Source organism: Prionailurus viverrinus, chromosome B3 (genome assembly GCF_022837055.1).
Source record: "Prionailurus viverrinus isolate Anna chromosome B3, UM_Priviv_1.0, whole genome shotgun sequence".
NCBI classification, from domain to species: domain Eukaryota; kingdom Metazoa; phylum Chordata; class Mammalia; order Carnivora; family Felidae; genus Prionailurus; species Prionailurus viverrinus.
Window position 1 is genome coordinate 57,228,359 of NC_062566.1, and position 20,424 is coordinate 57,248,782.

A 20,424-nucleotide genomic window follows, 5' to 3' on the forward strand; every position below is an offset into this window, starting at 1 on the left:
TGAGGTGTAAGGTTAGGTTGTATATCTGAGACCTTTCTTCCTTCCTTAGGAAGGCGTGGATGCTATGTTCTTCCCTCTTATGACTATCTTTGCTGCATCCCACAGGTTTGGGGCTGTGGTGTTATCATTTTCATTGGCTTCCATGTACTTTTTAACTTCTATTTTGACTTCTTGCTTAGCCCATTCATTCTTTAGTAGGATGTTCTTTAGTCTCCAAGTATTTGTTACCTTTCCAAATTTTTTCTTGTGGTTGATTTCAAATTTCATAGCATTGTGGTATGAAAATATGCATGGTATGATCTCAGCTCTTTTTGTACTTGTTGAGGGTGATCTATTCTGTGAGGGTGATCTATTCTGGAGAATGTTCCATGTGCACTTGAGAAAAATGTGTATTCTGCTTTAGGGTGAAATATTCTGAATATATCTGTTAAGTCCATCCAGTCTAGTGTGTCATTCAAAGCCATTGTTTCCCTGTTGATTTTCTGTTTAAATTATCTGTCCATTGCTGTAAGTGGGGTGTTGACGTCCCCTGCTATTATGGCAATGAGTTTGTTTGTGATTAATTGATTTATATATTTGGGTGCTCACACGTTTGGAACATAAATGTTTACAATTGTTAGGTCTTCTTGGTGGATAGACCCCTTAATTATGATATAATGACTTTCTTCATTTCTTATTACAGTCTTTATTTTAAAATCTAGATTGTCTGTTATAATTATGGCTACTCCACCTTTCTTTTGGTGACCATTAGCATGATAGATGGTTCTCCATCCCCTTATTTTCAATCTGTCTAAAATGGGGCTCTTGTAAACAGCACATAGATGGATCTTGTCTTCTTATCCATTCTGTTGCCCTGTGTCTTTTGATTGGAGCATTTAGACCATTGATGTTTAGAGTGAGTAGTGAAAGATATGAATTTATTGCCATTATGTTGCCTGTAGAGTTGGAGTTTCTTTGTTGCTTTTGGTCATTTTTTGTTTTGTTCTGTTTTGTTTTGTTTCATCTTTCCTCCCATCAGAGAGTCCCCCTTAAAATTTCTTGCTGGGCTGGTTTAGTAGTCGAACTCCTTTAATTTTTGTTTGCCTGGGAAACTTTTTATCTCTCCTTCTATTTTGAATGACAGCCTTGCTGGATAAAGAATTCTTGGCTGCCACTCTTTTCTGGCCTGCCAAGTTTCTGTGGATAGGCCTGCTGTGAACCTGATCTGTCTTCCCTTGTAGGTTAAGGACTTCTTTTTCCCTTGCTGCTTTCATGATTCTTTCCTTGCCTGAGTATTTTGTGAATTTGATAGGCCTTGTTGGTGGTCAGTTTTTGTTGAATCTAATGGGAGTTCTTTGTGCTTCCTGGATTTTGATGTCTGTGTCTTTCCCCCAGGTTAGGAAAGTTTTCCGCTATGATTTGCTCACATAAATTTCCCTTTTTCTCTCTGTTGGTCTTTTAGGACCCCTAGGATTCTGATGTTACTCCTTTTTTTTTTTTTTTTTTAAATGTTTATTTTTGAGACAGAGAGACAGAGAGAGCGTGAGAGCATGAGCGGGGGAGGGGCAGAGAGAGAGGGAGACACAGAATCCAAAGCAGCCTCTAGACTCTGAGCTGTCAGCACAAAGCCTGATGCGGGGCTTGAACTCATGAATTGTGAGGTCATGACCTGAGTGGAAGTCAGATGCTTAACCTTAACACTGAGGTACCCAGGTTTTCCTGATGTTATACCTTTTTAATGAGTCACTGAATTCTGTAATTATTATTTTGTCCTCTTTTGCCTTAGCTGCCTCCTTTTTCTACGTCATTATTCTCCATAAGTTTGTTCTTTATATCATTGATTCGCTGCTCTGCCTCATGCGTCCTTGCCACCATGCCATCCATTCACGATTGCAGCTCAGTTATAGCATTTTTTTATTAGATCCTGACTAGCTTTTACTTCTTTTATCTCTGCAGAAAAGGATTATAATCTATTTTCAACTCCAGCTAGTATTCTTATTATTGTGATTCTAAATTTTGGTTCAAACATCTTGCTTGTATCTGTGTTGATTAAGTCCCTGGCTCTCATTTCTTCCTGTTCTTTCTTTTGGAGTTTTGTCATTTTGAAGGAAGAAAAGGAATTAATAAAGTAAAAAAAAGAAAAAAATTTAAAAACAACACAAAGAAATCAAATGAAGGATGGTAGATCTTAGGTGTGTTTTTGTTTGGTTGTTGAAAGAGCTTGATAGAGAAAAAAGGGAAAGATAAGAAAAAATGGGAAAGAAAAAAGGAAAACGTTTGAAAATTTGAAAAAATGAATACAATAAAATAGAATAAAATGAAATGATGAAAGTAAAATAGAATTTTAAAAATTTACAAAAAAGTAAAAAATATCATAGAAAAAAAATATTTTTAATAAAACTGGAAAATAAGTTCTTTCTCTTGTATTCAAGAAAAGAAAAAAAATCGAATAAAAGGGCCAGCGAACAGAATAAAATACTATTGAAATTACATCTGGTTTCCTGTAGAAGTCAAATGATGAAGCACTTTATAATCTGTAAACTAAGCTGGTGGAGAGACTTGTGTTCCTGAAGAGCACGGTTGGCCTAGTTAGGTGGGGCTTAGTGAATGACTCTGTTCTCCACTAGATGGCGCTGCTTGCCTTACTGGGGTGGATTGTTGTGGTGTGTGCAGGCGTGTGGGGTGAAAATGGCATCACCCATTTCTCCCCAACTAGCAATCAAGCATCCCTCCTTTGACTAGGGATTCTGTCCACTCCCCACTTCTACACTGTCCATGACCAAGCCGTCAGGCTGCTAGGTGGCACCTCCCTCCTGAGTTTTATCTCAGATGGGGCTGTGTTTCCCAACACCTCACTTCTAAGGGACTACAGCTTTGACCTGCTCAGACCCTCTGGGGGAGGGTCTCGCTGAGCAATGCCTGGGTTCCAGCCTGCTCCTAGGAATGTTCTACAGACTGTGCTGCTGTCTATGCCCAGAGACTGCAGCTGGGTGCCAGCCCATCCCAGAAAGTTTGCATGATTGTGTAGCAGCAGTGTTTTAGGGATTATGGTAAATAACAACACACATCTGGCACCAGGCTTCACCCTTAATGACCTTGTTCCAGCACCAGGGAATGTCGTTATTCTCTGGGGTCCTTTGGGACCTTTGCCTGTGGGGAGGCTGCACAGCCTCTACCAAATGTCCTCCCAGAAGGGGAACCGCCTCTCCTCGTGTGGCCTGAGGACCCCTTGGACCTCACTCTGCTCCTGGGGATTCGCTCTTCCCACCAGAGCTCCACCAGGTATCCAGCTATGAAGTTTCAGACTCTGCACTCCTGCTGTTTAGAGTCTTAATGGAATTTAAGCCCTCTCCTTTCTCCCTTTTTTGTTTAGACCCTTGTGGCTGTTTCCACTCTTCCTTTTTCTCTGCAGCTGCTTTTGGAGGGGGGTGCTTTTCCTATACTCTCCCCCTGTCTTTGTGCTCTCTCTGCCAGCAAAAACAGCTCCCTGCCCTTGGTGGTTTCTCCCTCCTCCATTTTACCTCTCCGCACTGCATACCTTGCAGTTCTGTGGTTCAGGTTGTGCAGATTGTTGTGTTAATCCTCAAATCAGTTTTCTAGGTGTGCAAGATGGTTTATGGTTGATTTGGCTGCATTTCAGGGATGAGAGATGCAAAAAAAACTTCATGCTTTTCCGCCATCTTGGCCCCTCCCCCCAGATTTTTCTGTTTCCGCCTCAAAAAATTTTTTTAACAAAAATGTTATTGTGTCAGTGCTGTTTTATAACATATATTGTTCACTGAATTTCATATACAACTTCCTGCTGAGATACATTTTTATATCATTTTAAATTTCTTTATGATATTTTACTATATAAATAGTTTAGTTAGTTGTTCCTCTATTACTGGACATTTAGATTGTTTTCAGAGATTTTCACTGTTGTGCCAAACTCTGAAGTAAATATCCTTAATTATTTTCTTGGGATATATTCTCAGAAATAACATACCTAGAATAAATGGTATGTACATTTTTTAGGGCTTGCACACTGACAAATTATTCTCTGGTATTATTGCTATTTAATTGTTAACAATTACTTTCTTCCCTGAAAATACATGTAGTCCTAACTTTGGCCAGAAAGAATAGTTGTTTGCAACAGCTCTCTTTAAATTATTATTATTATTTTTTAATATTTTTATTTGTTTTTGACAGAGAGACAGAGCGAGAGCGGGAGAGGGGCAGAGAGAGAGGGAGACACAGGATCCAAAGCAGGCTCCAGGCTCCGAGCTGTCGGCACAGAGTCCGATGCGGGGCTCGAACTCGGGAACCTCAAGATCATGACCTGAGCTGAAGTCGGGCGCCTACCCGACTGAACTGCCCAGGCGCCCCAGCTCTCTTTAAATTATTAAGGGAAAGTGTTGGGGAAGAGATTTTTTTTTAATCGAAGTGTTATTGACCTACAATGTTAAATTAGTTTCAGGTATACAACATAGTGATTCACCATTTATATACATTATTCAGTGCTCCTTACAATAGGTGTAGTCACAAGAGGTTTTTAATTAAATGTTACTAATTGCTGTTAACTTCTGCATGAATAATTCTCCTTTAGTAGATAGAAGTGAGATGCTTAAGTATTTACTCTGATTATAGGGAGAAAACAGAGGAAAATGATGGAAAAATTATAAAATTTAGCTTACTGTCCCTTGGAAAGAGAGAACAACTGTTCATCCTTTTCTTTTTATGCAAGCTTTTAATGCAAGATTTAATGTTTCTTCTTAGCTTTTTTATCCAGCTAAAAAAAATCCAGTTCCTTTGATGTAGACAGTGTTCTTAGAGAATTGTTGTCAAAAAGATAGAAGAGATTAGTTTGAGGGGACAGTAGGGTGGATGACACATGTTCCTTGAATGGCAACCAGGTAGCCTTGATTCCATTTCCAAAATATATTTTGAATAATGAGGTAGATGAAGTGTGAAACTAGGGTGCAAAATGAAAAATTGATGGGGGGGGGGTCCCCCCAGGTTTGTCTGACAGGATTGAAGAGAGCAGGTGAAATAGGGTGTGACTGCATTTAAATCTGCTATGTGAGCAGTGTGATCTACTGCAGTGGTGGGTTGGAATCCGAGCTTTGAATTGAGACTTTTATGTCCACAAGTGTTTTTGGTGATAAGTAATCTGAACAGCACATTAATTTTTTGGTTCACAAGTCAAAAATCTAAAATGATGTACAGTGAGAAACCTCACTCCCACTCATGTCCCTGTTGACTCTTCCTGCCCACCCGCTCTAGGGAGCCGCTCTGTAGTTTCTTGTGTAGTTGGCAGTTTTGTTATGCAAATATAAGCAAATGTGAATACATGTTCTTACTTTGTCTAATTTTACTCAAAAGTATAAATAACAAACTTTGTACATCTTTAGTGGTTTTTTTTTTTTAATTTAAATCCTAGAGAGCTTCCCTGTCGCTTTGTGGAGTTATTTTTCATTATTGTTATTTTGTTTGGCATTAAAAAATTTTATTTTTTAACGTTTATTTATTTTTGAAAGAGAGAGTTGGAGGGAGCATGAGCAGGGGAGGGGCAGAGAGAGAGGGAGACAGAATCCGAAGGAGGCTCCAGGCTCTGAGCTGTTAGCACAGAGCCCAGTGCAGGGCTCGAACCCACAAACTGTGGGATCATGACCTGAACCAAATTTGGACTCTTAACCGACTGAACCACCCAGGCACCCCTGGCATTTTCTGTTAAATGGAATTCCCATAGTTGATTCCTGTATTAATAGACACTGGGTTGTTCCCAGTTGCTGTGGTAAATTGTTTTGTTTTAAGTTTATTTTGAAAGGGAGACAAACATGAGTGGGCAAGGGGCAGAAAGAGAGGGGGAGAGAGAGAATCCCAAGAGGGCTCCACACTCTCCACACAGAGCCTGATGTGGGGCTTGAATCCGTAAACCGTGAGATCATGACCTGAGCTGAAATCAAGAGTCGGATGCTCAACCTACTGAGCCATCCAGGAACTCTCCAATTGCTCTAGCAAATTTTTTATTATTATTTTTTTGAGGCTTTTAAAAAATTTATTTTTATACTGTATATTCTGCCTAGATTTTTCTTAATTAACAACATCTTTTTAAACATTTATTATTGAGAGACAGAGACAGAGCATGAGCATGGGAGGGGCAGAGAGAGTGGGAGATACAGAATCTGAACTAGGCTCCAGGCCCTGAGCTATCAGCACAGAGCCTGATGTGGGGCAAAGTCACACACCGCGAGATCATGACCTGAGCCTAATTTGGATGCTTAACCGACTGAGTCAGCCATGCGCCCCTTAATTTTTTTTTAATGTTTTTATTTTTGAGAGAGAGAGAGAGAGAGAGAGAGAGAGACAGAGCACAAATGGGGGAGGGGCAAAGGGAGAGGGAGAGACAGACTCTGAAGCAGGCTCCAGGCTCTGAACTGTCAGCACAGAGACCGATGTGGGGCTTGAACTCACAAACTATGATAATGACCTGAGCCAAAGTCAGACCCCCAACTGACTGAGCCACCCAGGTGCCCTAGATTTTTTTTCCTAATACATTGTAGAGGTCTGCCATTGCATCCTGTGTAGATCTACATGAAAAGAAGCAGCTGTACAGTATTGAATTGTGTGGATGCAATTTAATCTTTTAACCATTCCCCTATTTTTCCTTTTTTTTTTTAATTAGAAAAAGCTGTACCATTACATATTTGTCAGAGTCTATCTGTAACATAAATTCCTAAAAGTGAAGTTGGTAGGTCAAAGTTACAGCATTTCAAATTTCGCTAAATATTGCTGTTTTCTATTGCTGTGAGCGATTACCATAAACTTAGCAGCTTCAAAAGACCCACATTAGCTCACAATTTGATAGGTCATGAGTTGGGACTTGGTATGGCTGAGTTCAATGCTCAGGGCCTTAGAAGGCTAAAATTAAGGTGTCTCCTGGGCTATATTCCTTTCTGGAGGCTCTGGGGAAAAATCCACTTACAAGCTCATTAAGGTTATTGGCCAAATTCAGTTCCTGTGATTGTAGGACTAATGTCCTGGTTTCTTGACTGGTTGTCAGCTGAGGACCACTCTCAGCTCCAAGGAGCTGCCTGCATTCCTTGCCATTTCGTTTCCTCCACCTTGAGAAGAAAAAGTGGAGGATCTCCCCCCACTGAATCGCTGATGCTTTTAGGCTCTTTCACCAGTCCCTCCTATAGGCTCAAGTGATTAAATCGGGCCTACAGTGGATAATCTTCCCTACATTAAGGTCTGCTGCTTTAGGACCTTACTTGTGCACAGTCCCTTCTCAGCAACAGAGGTTAGCATGAATACCTGGAAGAGGGTGTGTGTATACAGAAGGGGGCTTCTTGGAATCCTCCTAGACTCTTGCCTCCCAGTTGCCGGCCACTCTAAGAGTTGTACCAATCTGCACACCTACCCGCTGTATACAAGTGGGCCCATTTTCCCTCTTCCCCGTGTTTCTATTGATTATTAAACTTTAGTTATTTGTGAAAGTTTTGTGTTTAAGATATTAGAATTTTGTTCATAAATGTTACACATATTTATCCTTTGTCTTTGCTGTCAGAAGGTTAAATTGTACTCTACTGTATCATTTTTCCTTTGGGATTTCTGGCTTAGAAAGGTTTTTATCTGTTTTCTTCTAATACTTCATTTTTAAAAAAAATGTTGGTTTATTCTTTTTAAAAAAATTTTTTTTCAACATTTATTTATTTTTTGGGACAGAGAGAGACAGAGCATTGAACGGGGGAGGGGCAGAGAGAGAGGGAGACACAGAATCGGAAGCAGGCTCCAGGCTCTGAGCCATCAGCCCAGAGCCTGACGCGGGGCTCGAACTCACGGGCCGCGAGATCGTGACCTGGCTGAAGTTGGACGCTTAACCGACTGCGCCACCCAGGCGCCCCCAAAAATGTTGGTTTATTCTTAAGAGAGAGACAGAGACACAGAGCCTGAGAGGGGGAGGGCCAGAGAGAGGAGGAGATACAGAATCTGAAGCAGGTTCCAGGCTCTGAGCTGTCAGCACAGAGCCCAATCCGGGGCTCGAACCCCCACCAACTGTGAGATCATGACCTGAGCTGAACCGATGGAACCACCCAGGAGCCATCTAAAGTTTTTAAAATTTTTTTTAAAGATTTATTTTTGAGACAGAGACAGAGTACAAGTGGGGGAGGGGCAAAGAGAGGGAGACACAATTCAAAGCAGGCTCCCAGGCTTTGAGCTGTCAGCACAGAGCCTGATGTGGGGCTCAAATTCACGAACAGTGAGATCATGACCTGAGCCCAAAGTCAGGTACTTAACTGACTGAGCCACCCAGGCACCCAACTAATACTTCATTTTTAAAAAATGTATATCGATGATCAAAATGACTAGCCACTTGTCATAACTGCATGTATTAGAATTATAACGTTAGAATTAAATAACATTAGCATTAAACTATTATCGTTGCAATTCCATACAACTGCCTCACTTGCTGACATTTGAGATGTTAAGTATATGGTTTCTTTTTCAGATTCCTTTCTCCAAATTTTTCTTCTCTAATCAAGGAAGAATCCGGGATGCCCAGTACCAGCTTCTGCTTGATAAGGTAACATTTTCCTGTACTTTCATTCAGAACTGTTCCCTTTAGTGAAACAGAACTCCTGTGAGGATCATTTCAGTTCATTTTTGAGGGCTGGCAAATGAAAGCTAAAAATTCTTGAGGCCATCCCTGTTACTCCCATATGGAGGTTGACTCAGACATATCTTGTGAGCCAAACCTCCATCCTGCAGGAATTTCCTATGGTTGTCATCATTTCAGCCTGCTCACATTTTGTTTTAGCTCCAAAATAGTGAAAAGTATTGAAGTTTAGGAGGGCTACAAGGAACCTCCATTAGACATACATGCTGACCTTACCAGTCTGAAGTGGCACTACTTTGGAGAGGGAAGAGAAAGTAGAAGGTAGAAAATCAGCCCTGCACTTATGATTTGCTACAGCATTTGAGAACTCTGGTGTACTTGCCAAGGGCTGATAGTGTCAAGACCCAGCTATGTTAAATTCTTTTTTTTTTAAACGTTTTTGAGAGAGTGGAGAGTGAGCCCTGCGCATCCATGCTAGCAGAGAGAGAGGGAGCCCTAGAATCCAAAGCAGGCTACAGGCTCTGGGCTGTTAGCACAGGGCCCCATGTGGGGCTTGAACCCATCAACTGAGAGATCATGACCTGAGCCGAAGTTGGACGCTTAACTGACTGAGCCACCCAGGTGCCCCAAGACCTAGTTATATTAATCACCTCAGGAACTTCAAAACTCCAGGAATGGTATCAGTATATGAGATTTTGATCAATTTCTGTATTTTCAATGTAGATCTCTTCTGTTGGATTCACCCTGGCTGATAAAGTGGATGGTCCATTCTTCCTGGAAATAGATTTTATTGGAGTTTTTGCTGATCCAGCCCACACAGAAGAATTTGCTTATGAAAATTCTCCAGAGCTTAACCCAAGACTTTTTAAGTAGTAGAGATGGTATGGTAATTTTGTACTACCAAACTGCATAGTATCATCCATGATGACAGAGACAAAATATTTAACAGCTTCCCATTAACGGCTGGTATGTATTCCCTGAGACAAAGCTAAATGCTGTTGCCAAGAAAGGCCCCATAGTGGGAGACACAGCATGAAACCAGGTTCTAAGCTGCACTTCAGCTTAAAGAATGCAAGTCCTGATGTGGAGATAATAGGTAAAGAACTTAACTGTTTTGGATTAGAATGATTCCTGTGAGGAACTATTCCTGCCCAAGTTGGTATTGTCAAAGCAGGGTGTCTCTAAGATGATTGTTGATGTCTTTGTCTCTCTCTGTTCCTCATAGGTTTCTTGTGTTTTCTAATCCATCATTTGAGGAAAGGAGACTATTAAAGATTGCTGTACAATTCAGTGATTTTTTAGTATATTCACAGAATTGTCAATCCTTACCATAAGCTAATTTTAGAAAATTCTATCAAGCCTAAAAAGAAACCTTAATTGAGTTTCGTTCTCATTCTCCCAGCCCAGGTATCTATGGATCTCCTTTCTTCATGGGTTTATCTTCTCTGGATATGTCTCCTACAAATAGAATCCAATAATATGTGATCTTTTATGTCTGGTGGTTTTTCATTTGAGATTTATCCATGTTATATCATGTTATGGTGTACTAAAAAAGAATGAGGTACTAATAATTTTTAATCCATTCATCCATTAATGGACAGCTGCATTTTCTCTACTTTTTGGCTACAATGAATAATACTGGTGTAAATAGTGCATACAAGTTCTTGTCTGGACATGTGATTCTGCTTCTCCTGGGTATATATATATACCTAGGAAAATTGCTGGCTCATATGGTAGACACATATTTAACATAATACCAGTCTGTTTTCCAATGATCTCTACCTTACTAGCAATATCTGAATATATTCAGCACCCAGAAATATATCAGTGTTCTCTGGGCTCACATATCTAACGGTAAGTATAACAGAATTGGTATGTGCTGTGAAAAAATACAGAAGGAAGACATGATCATTTCTTAGGGTGGGAAGAGGTGGTCAGGAAAGAATGCACAAGGAGGACAAGTAGACACCTGTTAACATCTTAGCTGGTCAACTCAATCTTGGAAGCCAATTTATTTACAAACAATCCATCTACCACCATGAGAATCACCTATGAAAATCTTAATTAGTACAAAGCTCAGAAGCTCCACTTAGGTTCAACAAGCATGGCTATGGTGCTAAGCAAGTCGTCTTTTTCCATAAAGTGAGTAAAAGGTCAGTTTCACAGAGCATAATGATCCTTGAAGCAGCAATCCTCAGATTTCAGTATGGCCCTGTATGTTTTTAAATAAGCAAGGCTAGAATGAGCCATAGAGTATGTTGAGTGACAGAAGCCAATTATATTACGTGATCTGAACTAATGTGCGGAGGTAACCAGATACTTCACATAGGTAGAATATTAATGCCATAACAAACCCAAATGGCCCCCAGTTTGATCAAGACTACTAGATTCTCTAGAGGAGCAAGAAGTGAACTTTCTCAACTTACCCTATTCATAACTTTTTATTGGTGCAATTTCTACTAAAGCTTGTGGTAGAACTACCTACCATCAGGGTAAATGCTGTTGCCTAGAACAGGATTACAATTAATATTAGAATCAGCACACGGAACTTGACATGAAAAATCTAGGTCAAGAATCTATAGGATGAGTCTCAGTTCAAAAGTGAATTGTACAGAGACTTAAGTAAAAACCACGTCAAAGAATATGTGAGCCTTAAAGTTAATAACGTCTTCGGAGATGTAGCATGTTAAGAATGCACCGACACTACATAAATAGTGAACAAAGAACAGAAAAAGGTTTTTTGACTAAAGCGGGGAAGATAGTAGAAAAATATTTACAAAAAGTGTTCAGAATAAGGTAATATTTACAAGACATCAAAAAATTAATCTTCAGCCATAATGAGGCCTCTTCGAGCCCCCAAAACCTTTGCTTTCTTCTCCTTTCGTTTTTGCTCATGTTGCTTCCGTTGTTCTTCCCTAAAGAGGGACAGGTACACATTAGGCTCTAGTGAAGCTCAGGAATCCACCTGTTGTCACACTCCTGTCCAAGCTTACACTGACCTCCTGCACACTTGCACAGAACACACTCTCATCGGACACTGTCCTCTATCTAGTGGCTTGTCTGATAGAAGCCATATCTGTAAGTCATTTGTGTTAAAGGGCTACAAACTGGTATTTTTCCTTTTATGTTAATGCGGCACCCTACAATTAAGCATGAAACTGGGACAGAAGGCACCTTGGTGCCTTAATTTGTTTTAAATGAGAAATCTCTACTTTTGGAAGTTAGAAGTCAGGCTCAAAGTCATATAGTGTGGTGAAAATACTTGAACTAGAACCATAGTCTACTGAATTAAGCCACTGTACTTTTCTGTAAGGAACTGGGGATTCAGACAGCGGGAGTCAGGATTAATGATTAAGTTTTATTAAAGTAATCTGTACACCCAATGTGGGGCTTGAACTCACAACCTGGAGATCAAGAGTTGCATGCTCTTCTGACTGAGCCAGCCAGGTGTTCCTATGTTAACAATCTTAACAGCAAAGTTAGTAAAGGTCTTGGTGGCAGCTGGCTATAGGCAACTCAGATGATGGGCAACCCTGCATCAGTAGAGTTTTATTTGGGGAAATGACTCCACCAGCACCTGCCGCAGCCCACTGCAAGCTCTGGCTTTAACTTGGTTTTCAAGCAGAACGAAGCCGCTTAGGATCATCCTGGGCTCTCCCCTAGTGTAGCCTAGTAACCCAGGTTTCCCTGGGAGTGAAGAATTACATCTATCTGTATACTTAGGTGCTCTGGGCACTTGGATTAGGGGCTGGAGGGTTGTCCAGGTGTCCTGTTGGGGCCAATAGGTCATGTGAGAGAACAGTGTCCCCTTCTGTATCACCTACAGAGCTTTGTAAACCGTGCAGTTACTTGGGCCCCACCTCCCACTTACTAAATTAGAAACCATTGTGGTGGGGCTTAGGCACCCATACTGTTAGGCAGTTCTGTATGTGATTCTACTCCTACTCTTCCTAAATACCACTATTATCAAAACTTTCTGTCCCTCAGAGGCTTTCTTTTTATCTATAGTCTTTCAACATTAACAGAACTATAGACCTGCATAATTATGTACTCACCTAGTCTGGAGAGGAGGTTGTTTGTAAGTTTTCTTGTGGAAGCTAACTCTGCTTACATGCTCCTTCAGAGAATTCTTTTCTTTAGATTGTCCCCATGGTTTCAGTTTTCCTAGTTTAGGAAAGACAAAGAGTTAGGAAGATTCTTGTATTTATAGTCCCAATTTTATTCTCTATCTGGGAATACTCCTTTTCAGTATTTACACTTTGTTTTTATAGATATTTGCCAGCATAGTTCTATTAGCTTTAATTTCATATTCCACAGATCCAATTTGCATTTTTTTCTCCTAAAAATAAAAGTATGTCCTACTTTTTAATCCTTGGAAAGTCACAGATAGTCCTCATACTACAAAAAAAAATCTTAATACTAAATCCAATTACATAGCACATTAAAAAAAGCCATCACAACCAAGTAGTTTATCCCAAGGTTAAACATATTTAATATTATAAAGTATTTCATCTAGGAAATACAAATCAAAACCACACTGAGATACCACCTCATAATGGTCAGAGTGGCTAAAATTAACACATCAGGAGACTATAGATGCTGAAGAGGATGTGGAGAAACGGGAACCCTCTTGCACTGTTGGTGGGAATGCAAACTGGTGCAGCCACTGTGGCAAACAGTGTGGAGGTTCCTCAAAAAATTAAAAGTAGAACTACCCTATGACGCAGCAATAGCATTGCTAGGAATTTATCCAAGGGATACAGGAGTACTGAGGCATGGGGGCTCTTGTACCCCAATGTTTATAGCAGCACTCTCAACAATAGCCAAATTATTGAAAGAGCCTAAATGTCCATCAACTGACGAATGGATAAAGAAGATGTGGTTTTTGGGGCACCTGGGTGGCGCAGTCAGTTAAGCGTCCGACTTCAGCCAGGTCACGATCTCGCGGTCCGTGGGTTCGAGCCCCGCGTCGGGCTCTGGGCTGATGGCTCAGAGCCTGGAGCCTGTTTCTGATTCTGTGTCTCCCTCTCTCTCTGCCCCTCCCCCGTTCATGCTCTGTCTCTCTGTCCCAAAAATAAATAAACGTTGAAAAAAAAAAAAAAAATTTTAAGAAGATGTGGTTTTTATATACAGTGGAATACTACTTGGCAATGAGAAAGAATGAAATCTGGCTATTTGCAGCAACATGGATGGAACTGGAGGTATTATACTAAGTGAAAGAAGTCAGTCAGAGAAAGATACCTTATGTTTTCACTCCTATGTGGATCCTGAGAAACTTAACAGAAGACCATGGGGGAAGGGAAGAGAAAAAAAAAAGTTACAGAGAGGGAGGGAAGCAAACCATAAGAGACTCTTGGATACTGAGAACAAACTGAGGGCTGATGGGAGTTGGGGGAGAAGGGAAAGTGGGTGATGGGCACTGAGGAGGCCACTTGTTGGGATGAGCACTGGGTGTTGTATGGAAACAAATTTGACAATAAATTTTAAATAATCCTTGCTCTTTTGGGCTTACTTTTCAGTGGTAGAGGTGGATTATAGTCAGGTAACATGTATCAGGTGAAAGTAACATGCTATGAAGAAACAGAAAACAGCAGTGTGTGAGGCAGGGAAGGGAGGAAAGCCCTCTGAGTTGGTGACAGTTGAGTGAATGCTGCATTAAAACAAGGGAGGGAGCTGTGCAAAGGGGTGTGGGACTAGTATTCTAGGTGGACCAGAGGGATAACAAGTTCAAAGACCTGGAGGTGGGAATGAGCTCAGTCTGTTTGAGGGGGTGAAACACCAGTGTTATTGGCACAACGTCAGGGGAGGAGGTGATGAAATCAACTTGGGGGAGAGATGAGAACTCTTAGGAGGTTCTGAGCAAATCAGTGACGTGCTCTGATCTGTTTTTCAGGTTGGAGTGGGGCCTAGAGGCTATTCCAAAAGTCTAGGAGAGATGATGATGACCTGGATGAAAGGGAGTTGCAGTGGAGGGTGAAAATAGTTGGGGTCAAAGATCTATATCAAAGGTAGAGCTCAAAGGACCAGCTGATGCACTAGGTATGGGGTCTAAGAGAGCAAGGAGCCAGAGGACTCCTAGGTTTCTCCCTGACAACTCAGTGAATAGAGGTGCCAGGGCCACATATGGGAAAAAGAGGGGAGGGCTGCAGGGTGAGAGGAAAGTAGTTGTTTTGCTTTTGAACTACAAATGACTAACCTCTAAATAAGATTTGTTTACTAATTTAAAGATAAACACTATTGGACATGATTTGTGGGAAGTCTTCATGTTTAAAGTAATTTTAGAATCACTGCAAGATACAGATACTTTAACATATGCCCAATTTATATGGGCATTTATATGGCCAATAAAGGTCCCAGGTTGTTGGACTGGCAGATTCCAGCCTGGAATCACTTGAAAGTTGTAAAAAAAAAAAAAAAAAAAAAAAAAAAAAAAATTCATTTACCCAAAGGCCAATTTCCAAGTTTCTTGATTTTGCCTGAAATTTTCTTTGCCCTAACACTGATTAGAAGTTATGTCTTTGGATTAACAAAAATGTAGGTGAATCAATTATTTAGTATTTGCTTAGTGGACAGTCTTAATCATGGGTCATGTGGGCCCAAGGGGAAGGAATTCTAGGGGGTCAAGTGTGAGAATCTTTCACATCCTCAGATCTGCAGAACTATTTAATCTTAAGTCTATTGCATGTCTTGTATCTCAGAACATTCCCACATACCTTTGTGTGGCTCGTAGTTGAGGGGACGAGACAGACTTGCTTTGAGATCAAATATTGGTTTCTTGTTGGAGACTGGAGTCTGTGCTGCTTCAGTTGTCAACTTGAATGGGGTAACAACTACAAAACCAAAGAACAACCCCCCCAGGGCTTAATTAGAAAAAAGATCTATAAAGTTCTTTATTGAAGTACTACTTCTCAATATTAGGAATATCATCTATAGATCATCAGTTTGGTTAAAAAGGAAAAGGGGGAAAAAAGAATAACCAAGGAAAGCTAACCACTGAGATTTGCTTGTGACCAGCTCCCCAAATAGTCTCAATATTATGGTATTTCCTAGGGTCAGCTGGGTGTTGAAAATCCTGTTTAAAGAAGTGGGTAAATTTTCAACCTGTGTCCCTGATATTATTTATCCTTTAAAAATATTATACATTAGGGGTGCCTGGGTGGCTCAGTCGATTGAGCGTCCAACTTCGGTCGTGATCTCGAGGTCTGTGAGTTTGAGCCCTGTGTCCGGCTCTGTGCTGATAGCTCAGAGCCTGGAGCCTGCTTTGGATTCTGTGTCTCGCTCTCTCTCTCTGCCCCTCCCCTGCTCATGCTCTGTCTCTGTCTCAAAAATAAATAAAACATTAAAAAAAAAATTAAAAATATTATACATTAGTAGTAACATTTTCTTTCACACAAATAGATATAAAGCCGGCAAGGAACCTTATCGCATATAGATGAAAAGATCCATGGCTTGGGTTGTTATTTAATAAAACTTACTAAAAGATGTGAATTCTTTAAAAAAATTTTTTTTTCTTTAACATTTATTTTTGAGATAGACAGAACGTGAGTGGGGGAGGGGCAGAGAGAGAGGGAGACACCGAATCCGAAGCAGGCTCTAGGCTCTGAGCTGTCAGCACAGAGCTTGATGCGGGGCTTGAACTCAGGAACTGTGAGATCATGACCTGAGTCAAAGTCAGACGCTCGACTGAGCCACCCAGGTGCCTCAAAAATGTGAATTCTTGTACCATAAAGTTAATACACAAAGATGGTAGGACTCAGCCCAATTTGTACTAGAGTTGGGCACATTTTATAATTCTTTTCCATCACAGGCTGCACTTGGCTATTGTCCTATGTTAGCACTTGCGTGTATACATGAATAAGCCACCAGCGTCTAGGACCACTCAGTGAAATCCAAAAATCACAAAACACCTGTGCTTAAGAGATCTCACTGTGTCACTATCAGGTGCCAGTGGTGGTGGGAAACACTGGGGCTGCCCACAATGCTGATGAGAGTTTAAATGGGTACAATTCAACCTGTACAGTAGCCATCTGCAACCCTGCTAACCAGCAGTCCATCCTAGGTCTACAGAAACTCTTATATGTGTATGGGAGACATGGTTGATAAGAATGGTCCTAACGCTATACATAATAACAAAAGCTGGAAATATCCACATGTCCATGAGGAGTAAAACAGATACATTGAAATACATCTGTACCAGTGACGATGAATAAACTTTAGCTCATTTATCAATACGGATGGTTCTTGAACATTATGCTGAGTGAAAGAAGCAAATCACAGGGAAAAGAAATCATACAATTTTATTTCCTTTACATAAAACTCCTATCTGTTAGGGAAAAACTATCCCATCCTAACTGGGCACACCCCTGAATTACCATGAGGAGAAAGTTCTGAATATGGTAAACATTTAGTTTCTGCCTCATGTCCTTATCTGTGACCATTTCTGAGTCCTTTCTCATTACGAGGTAAGGGCTGCTACTCTGTGACCCCAGCTCTCTGTAAAATAACACAGTCGTATCTTAGCCAAGTCCACTCCATTTTTAGTACTGCCCTCTGCCCAGTCCCCTTTCTCCCATACTGTAAGATTTAGAATGCTATATGGACTGGTGCCTAGATGGCTCAGTCAGTTGAGCATCTGACTTCGGCTCAGGTCATGATTTTGTAGTTCGTGAGCTCGAGCCCCACATCCGGCTTGCTGCTGGCAGCACAAAACTTGCTTTGGATCCTCTGTCCCCCTTTCTCTGCCCCTCCCCCTATTGTGTGCTACCAAAAATAAACATTTAACAACAACAACAAAATATAATGTTATATGGAATGTCTACTTGCTGGTGTAAATTAAAGGTTAGAATGGGAATTAACTCATTTAAGGAGGAATCATAAACTTACTGTTCCCACCATTTTGGACCCTTTTAAAATATAGTTGTCAGTCTCATTATTCTATCTTTAAGGTATGACGAAATTCTCAACAGTCTCCACACTGATTATCGACACTGTACTCTCCTTTGGTCTGAAGCTCCAGCTGGATTGCTCTAGTCTTGGGCAAGCTGGCAACCCTTTCTATGTGATCAAGACGCTCTCCTGACACATTCAGTAGGACTCTCCGGAGAATCTTGACATACTTAATTCTAATACAAGCCTCAATCCGCTGGTGGGACTTTTTTAAACTTCATACCACTATTGCAGTATTCTTTTGAAAACCAACTGGTCAATGTAGGTACTAATTAAGTAGACTTTGTGTAGAAGAGTATCCATATGGCTTATTCTGGCTCACACAATCTACTAGTGCGGCATTTATCCCGTGAACTCTGGAATCCTGTTTCAGAGTCCCAGAGGACTAAACAGAGGCTGTAATGCATATTCTGATCCTCCTTCTCATCCCTGAGTTCGAGAAGGAGCTGAATGCTCTTCAGGGAGGGTTACCATCTTAGGACTCCTCCTAGACCGGATGGAGTCCTCAGGCGGTAATCACTTTTTTTGTTTGTTTATGTGTCTGGCATTTTCCTCACCAATATAAAATGAAAAATATGCTATGGTCAAATTTTTGCTTTTGATTTTATGGATATGGAGTAAACAGATATAATACTTAATTTCAGGAAGTTACATGCTTAAAGATGAACCAGAGTTTTTGTTCTGTTTTACCAGAAGCAGAATTCCCCTTTGTGGTCTTCAGCTTGCATGTCTGAAGCACAGCCTGGCATTTTGGGGTACTCCCAGACATAGTCACATGCGGAGACTTCCTGGCTGGAGTCTTGGTCAGTGACCGTTTATGCTCATTATCTTTGGTAGCAGCTGAAAACCTGAACAGGACAGTGGGGTACAAGACATTAGTGCTTATGTCAAGAGTAACTTGTATCAAACACACACGTGTCACCAAGTAGCAAAAGGACTCAATAAATATTTATGTGAATGAACCTCTTTTGCAGAGTAAACATTTTAAAACACTGATACTAAAGCAAATCATTTATCAACTTTTCTGGTAAAATATGGTTTTGTATTCTCTGCTCTCCTTGCCTTGACCAATACAGGACAAGGCAAAGCTCAAAGGACCTGCCGGGGGGTTCAAGTTACAGTTTAGGAAGTACTTTCTCCTCCTGATGATGTCAAGTCAGAGGGAACAGGAGACTGCTATGCCAAGTAAGTAACGGGAACAGATCTTACATCTTCCTAGAAGAATGCCATTTATTTGAAATGTACATAAGCCCATTGTCTACTCTTGGCAAATTGCCATAAACACATTTCACTGTTTCTATGATGCACAGTTTTTCTACATTTTAATGTCTGAACTTGGGATGTGTTTAATAATTTGTAACACATCATAGCTGGCAGTGATTTTTTCTTTTTTTTAACGTTTATCTTGAGAGGAAGAGAGCACAAGATGGGGAGAGGAAGAGAGAGAGGGTGATAGAGAATATCAAGCAAGCTCCGCACCATCAGCACCGAGACCACTGTGGGGCTTGAACTCACAACCGTGAGATCACAACCTGAGCTAAGAACAAGAGTTGGACACTCAACCAACTGAGCCACCCAGGTGCCCTGGCAGTGACTTTTTTTAGTGGTCCCTATGATAATGGTGAATCTCTGGTTGATGGGGTCCTTAGATTCAGTGAAATTCAGAAAGGACAGATATTAATATACATGGTGGTGATGGTAGAATTAACAGATGAGAACTTCTGGACTTCTACTAAAGATGTAGCGGTAATCCTGAATCAACCCTCAAAATTATTACAAAACATTTTACAACACAGTTAAGAAAACAATGTTAGGAGAAGTGCCGTGAAATCCAGGCTGCTCTGTATACTGCAGTGTAGCAACAATTTACCCCTGACCATGGTGTCCTTAAGTAGTATTAAATACAATCCAAACTGCCAACTATAGCTACCTCCTATTCCAAGCTAAGTCAGTAAATAGAATTCTAAACATCAGGGCATTTTTAAACTCTAAAAACTACGTCAGGGGTGCCTGGGTGGCTCAGCCACTTAAGCGTCCGACTTCGGCTTGGGTCATGATCTCACTGTTCATGGGTTCAAGCCCCGCGTCGGGCTCTGTGCTGACAGCTCGGAGCCTAGAGCCTGCTTTGGATTCTGTGTCTCCCTCTCTCTCTGTTCCCCCCCTGCTCTCACTCTGTCTCTCTCAAAAATAAATATTTAAAAAAAATTAAAAACTATGTCAAATAATTGCATGTGTTGGGGGAAGTGTTACCAGGCACCACCTCTACTAGATGCTGCAAATGCCCTTGAAAAAGGAGAGAACCAGGGATACGTGGCTGACTCAGTTGGTAGAGCGTGCAACTCTCAATCTCAGGGTGTGGGTTGAGGCCCACATTGGGTGCGGAGATTAAGAATTAAAAAAAAAAAAAAAAAAAAAAAAAAAAAAAAAAAAAAGAAAAACAACCACCTAGGAATAAATTTAACCAAAGAGGTGAAATATCTATACAATGAAAACTATAGAAAGCTTATGAAAGAAACTGAAGAAGACACAAAAAAATGGAAAAAGATTCAATGCTCCTGGGTAAGACTGCTAGAACTGATTCATGAGTTCAGCAAAGTTTCAGGATATAAAATCAATGCACAGAAATCGGTTGCATTCCTATACACCAACAATGAAGTGACAGAAAGAGAAATCAAGGAATCGATCCCATTTACAGTTGCACCAAAAACCATAAAATACCTAGAAATAAATCTAACCAAAGAGGTGAAAAATCTATACACTGAAAACTACAGAAGGCTTATGAAAGAAATTGAAGATGACACAAATAAATGGAAAAAGATTCCATGCTCCTGGATAGGAAGAACAAATATTGTTAAAATGTCAATACTACCCAAAGCAATCTACATATCCAATGCAATACG

General features: G+C 40.6%; 2 protein-coding genes across 9 annotated transcripts in view; one reads left to right on the forward strand and one right to left on the reverse strand.

The window, feature by feature from the left end:
• Window positions 1-10,070, forward strand: part of NDUFAF1 (NADH:ubiquinone oxidoreductase complex assembly factor 1) — a 36,532-nt gene extending 26,462 nt beyond the window's left edge. For all 4 annotated transcript variants that reach the window (XM_047861007.1, XM_047861010.1, XM_047861008.1 and 1 more), the window contains 2 exons: window positions 8,471-8,545; window positions 9,302-10,070. In XM_047861007.1, coding sequence (XP_047716963.1) covers window positions 8,471-8,545; window positions 9,302-9,451 — 225 coding nt within the window. In that variant the 3' untranslated portion in view covers window positions 9,452-10,070. The remainder of the gene's footprint in view (window positions 1-8,470; window positions 8,546-9,301) is intronic.
• Window positions 10,071-10,550: 480 nt separating this feature from the next.
• The window catches only part of NUSAP1 (nucleolar and spindle associated protein 1), a 42,622-nt gene continuing 32,748 nt past the window's right edge, over window positions 10,551-20,424 (reverse strand). For all 5 annotated transcript variants that reach the window (XM_047861006.1, XM_047861005.1, XM_047861004.1 and 2 more), the window contains exons 8-11: window positions 18,215-18,372; window positions 15,292-15,408; window positions 12,634-12,742; window positions 10,551-11,493 (exon numbers count right to left, since the gene is read on the reverse strand). In XM_047861006.1, coding sequence (XP_047716962.1) covers window positions 11,400-11,493; window positions 12,634-12,742; window positions 15,292-15,408; window positions 18,215-18,372 — 478 coding nt within the window. In that variant the 3' untranslated portion in view covers window positions 10,551-11,399. The remainder of the gene's footprint in view (window positions 11,494-12,633; window positions 12,743-15,291; window positions 15,409-18,214; window positions 18,373-20,424) is intronic.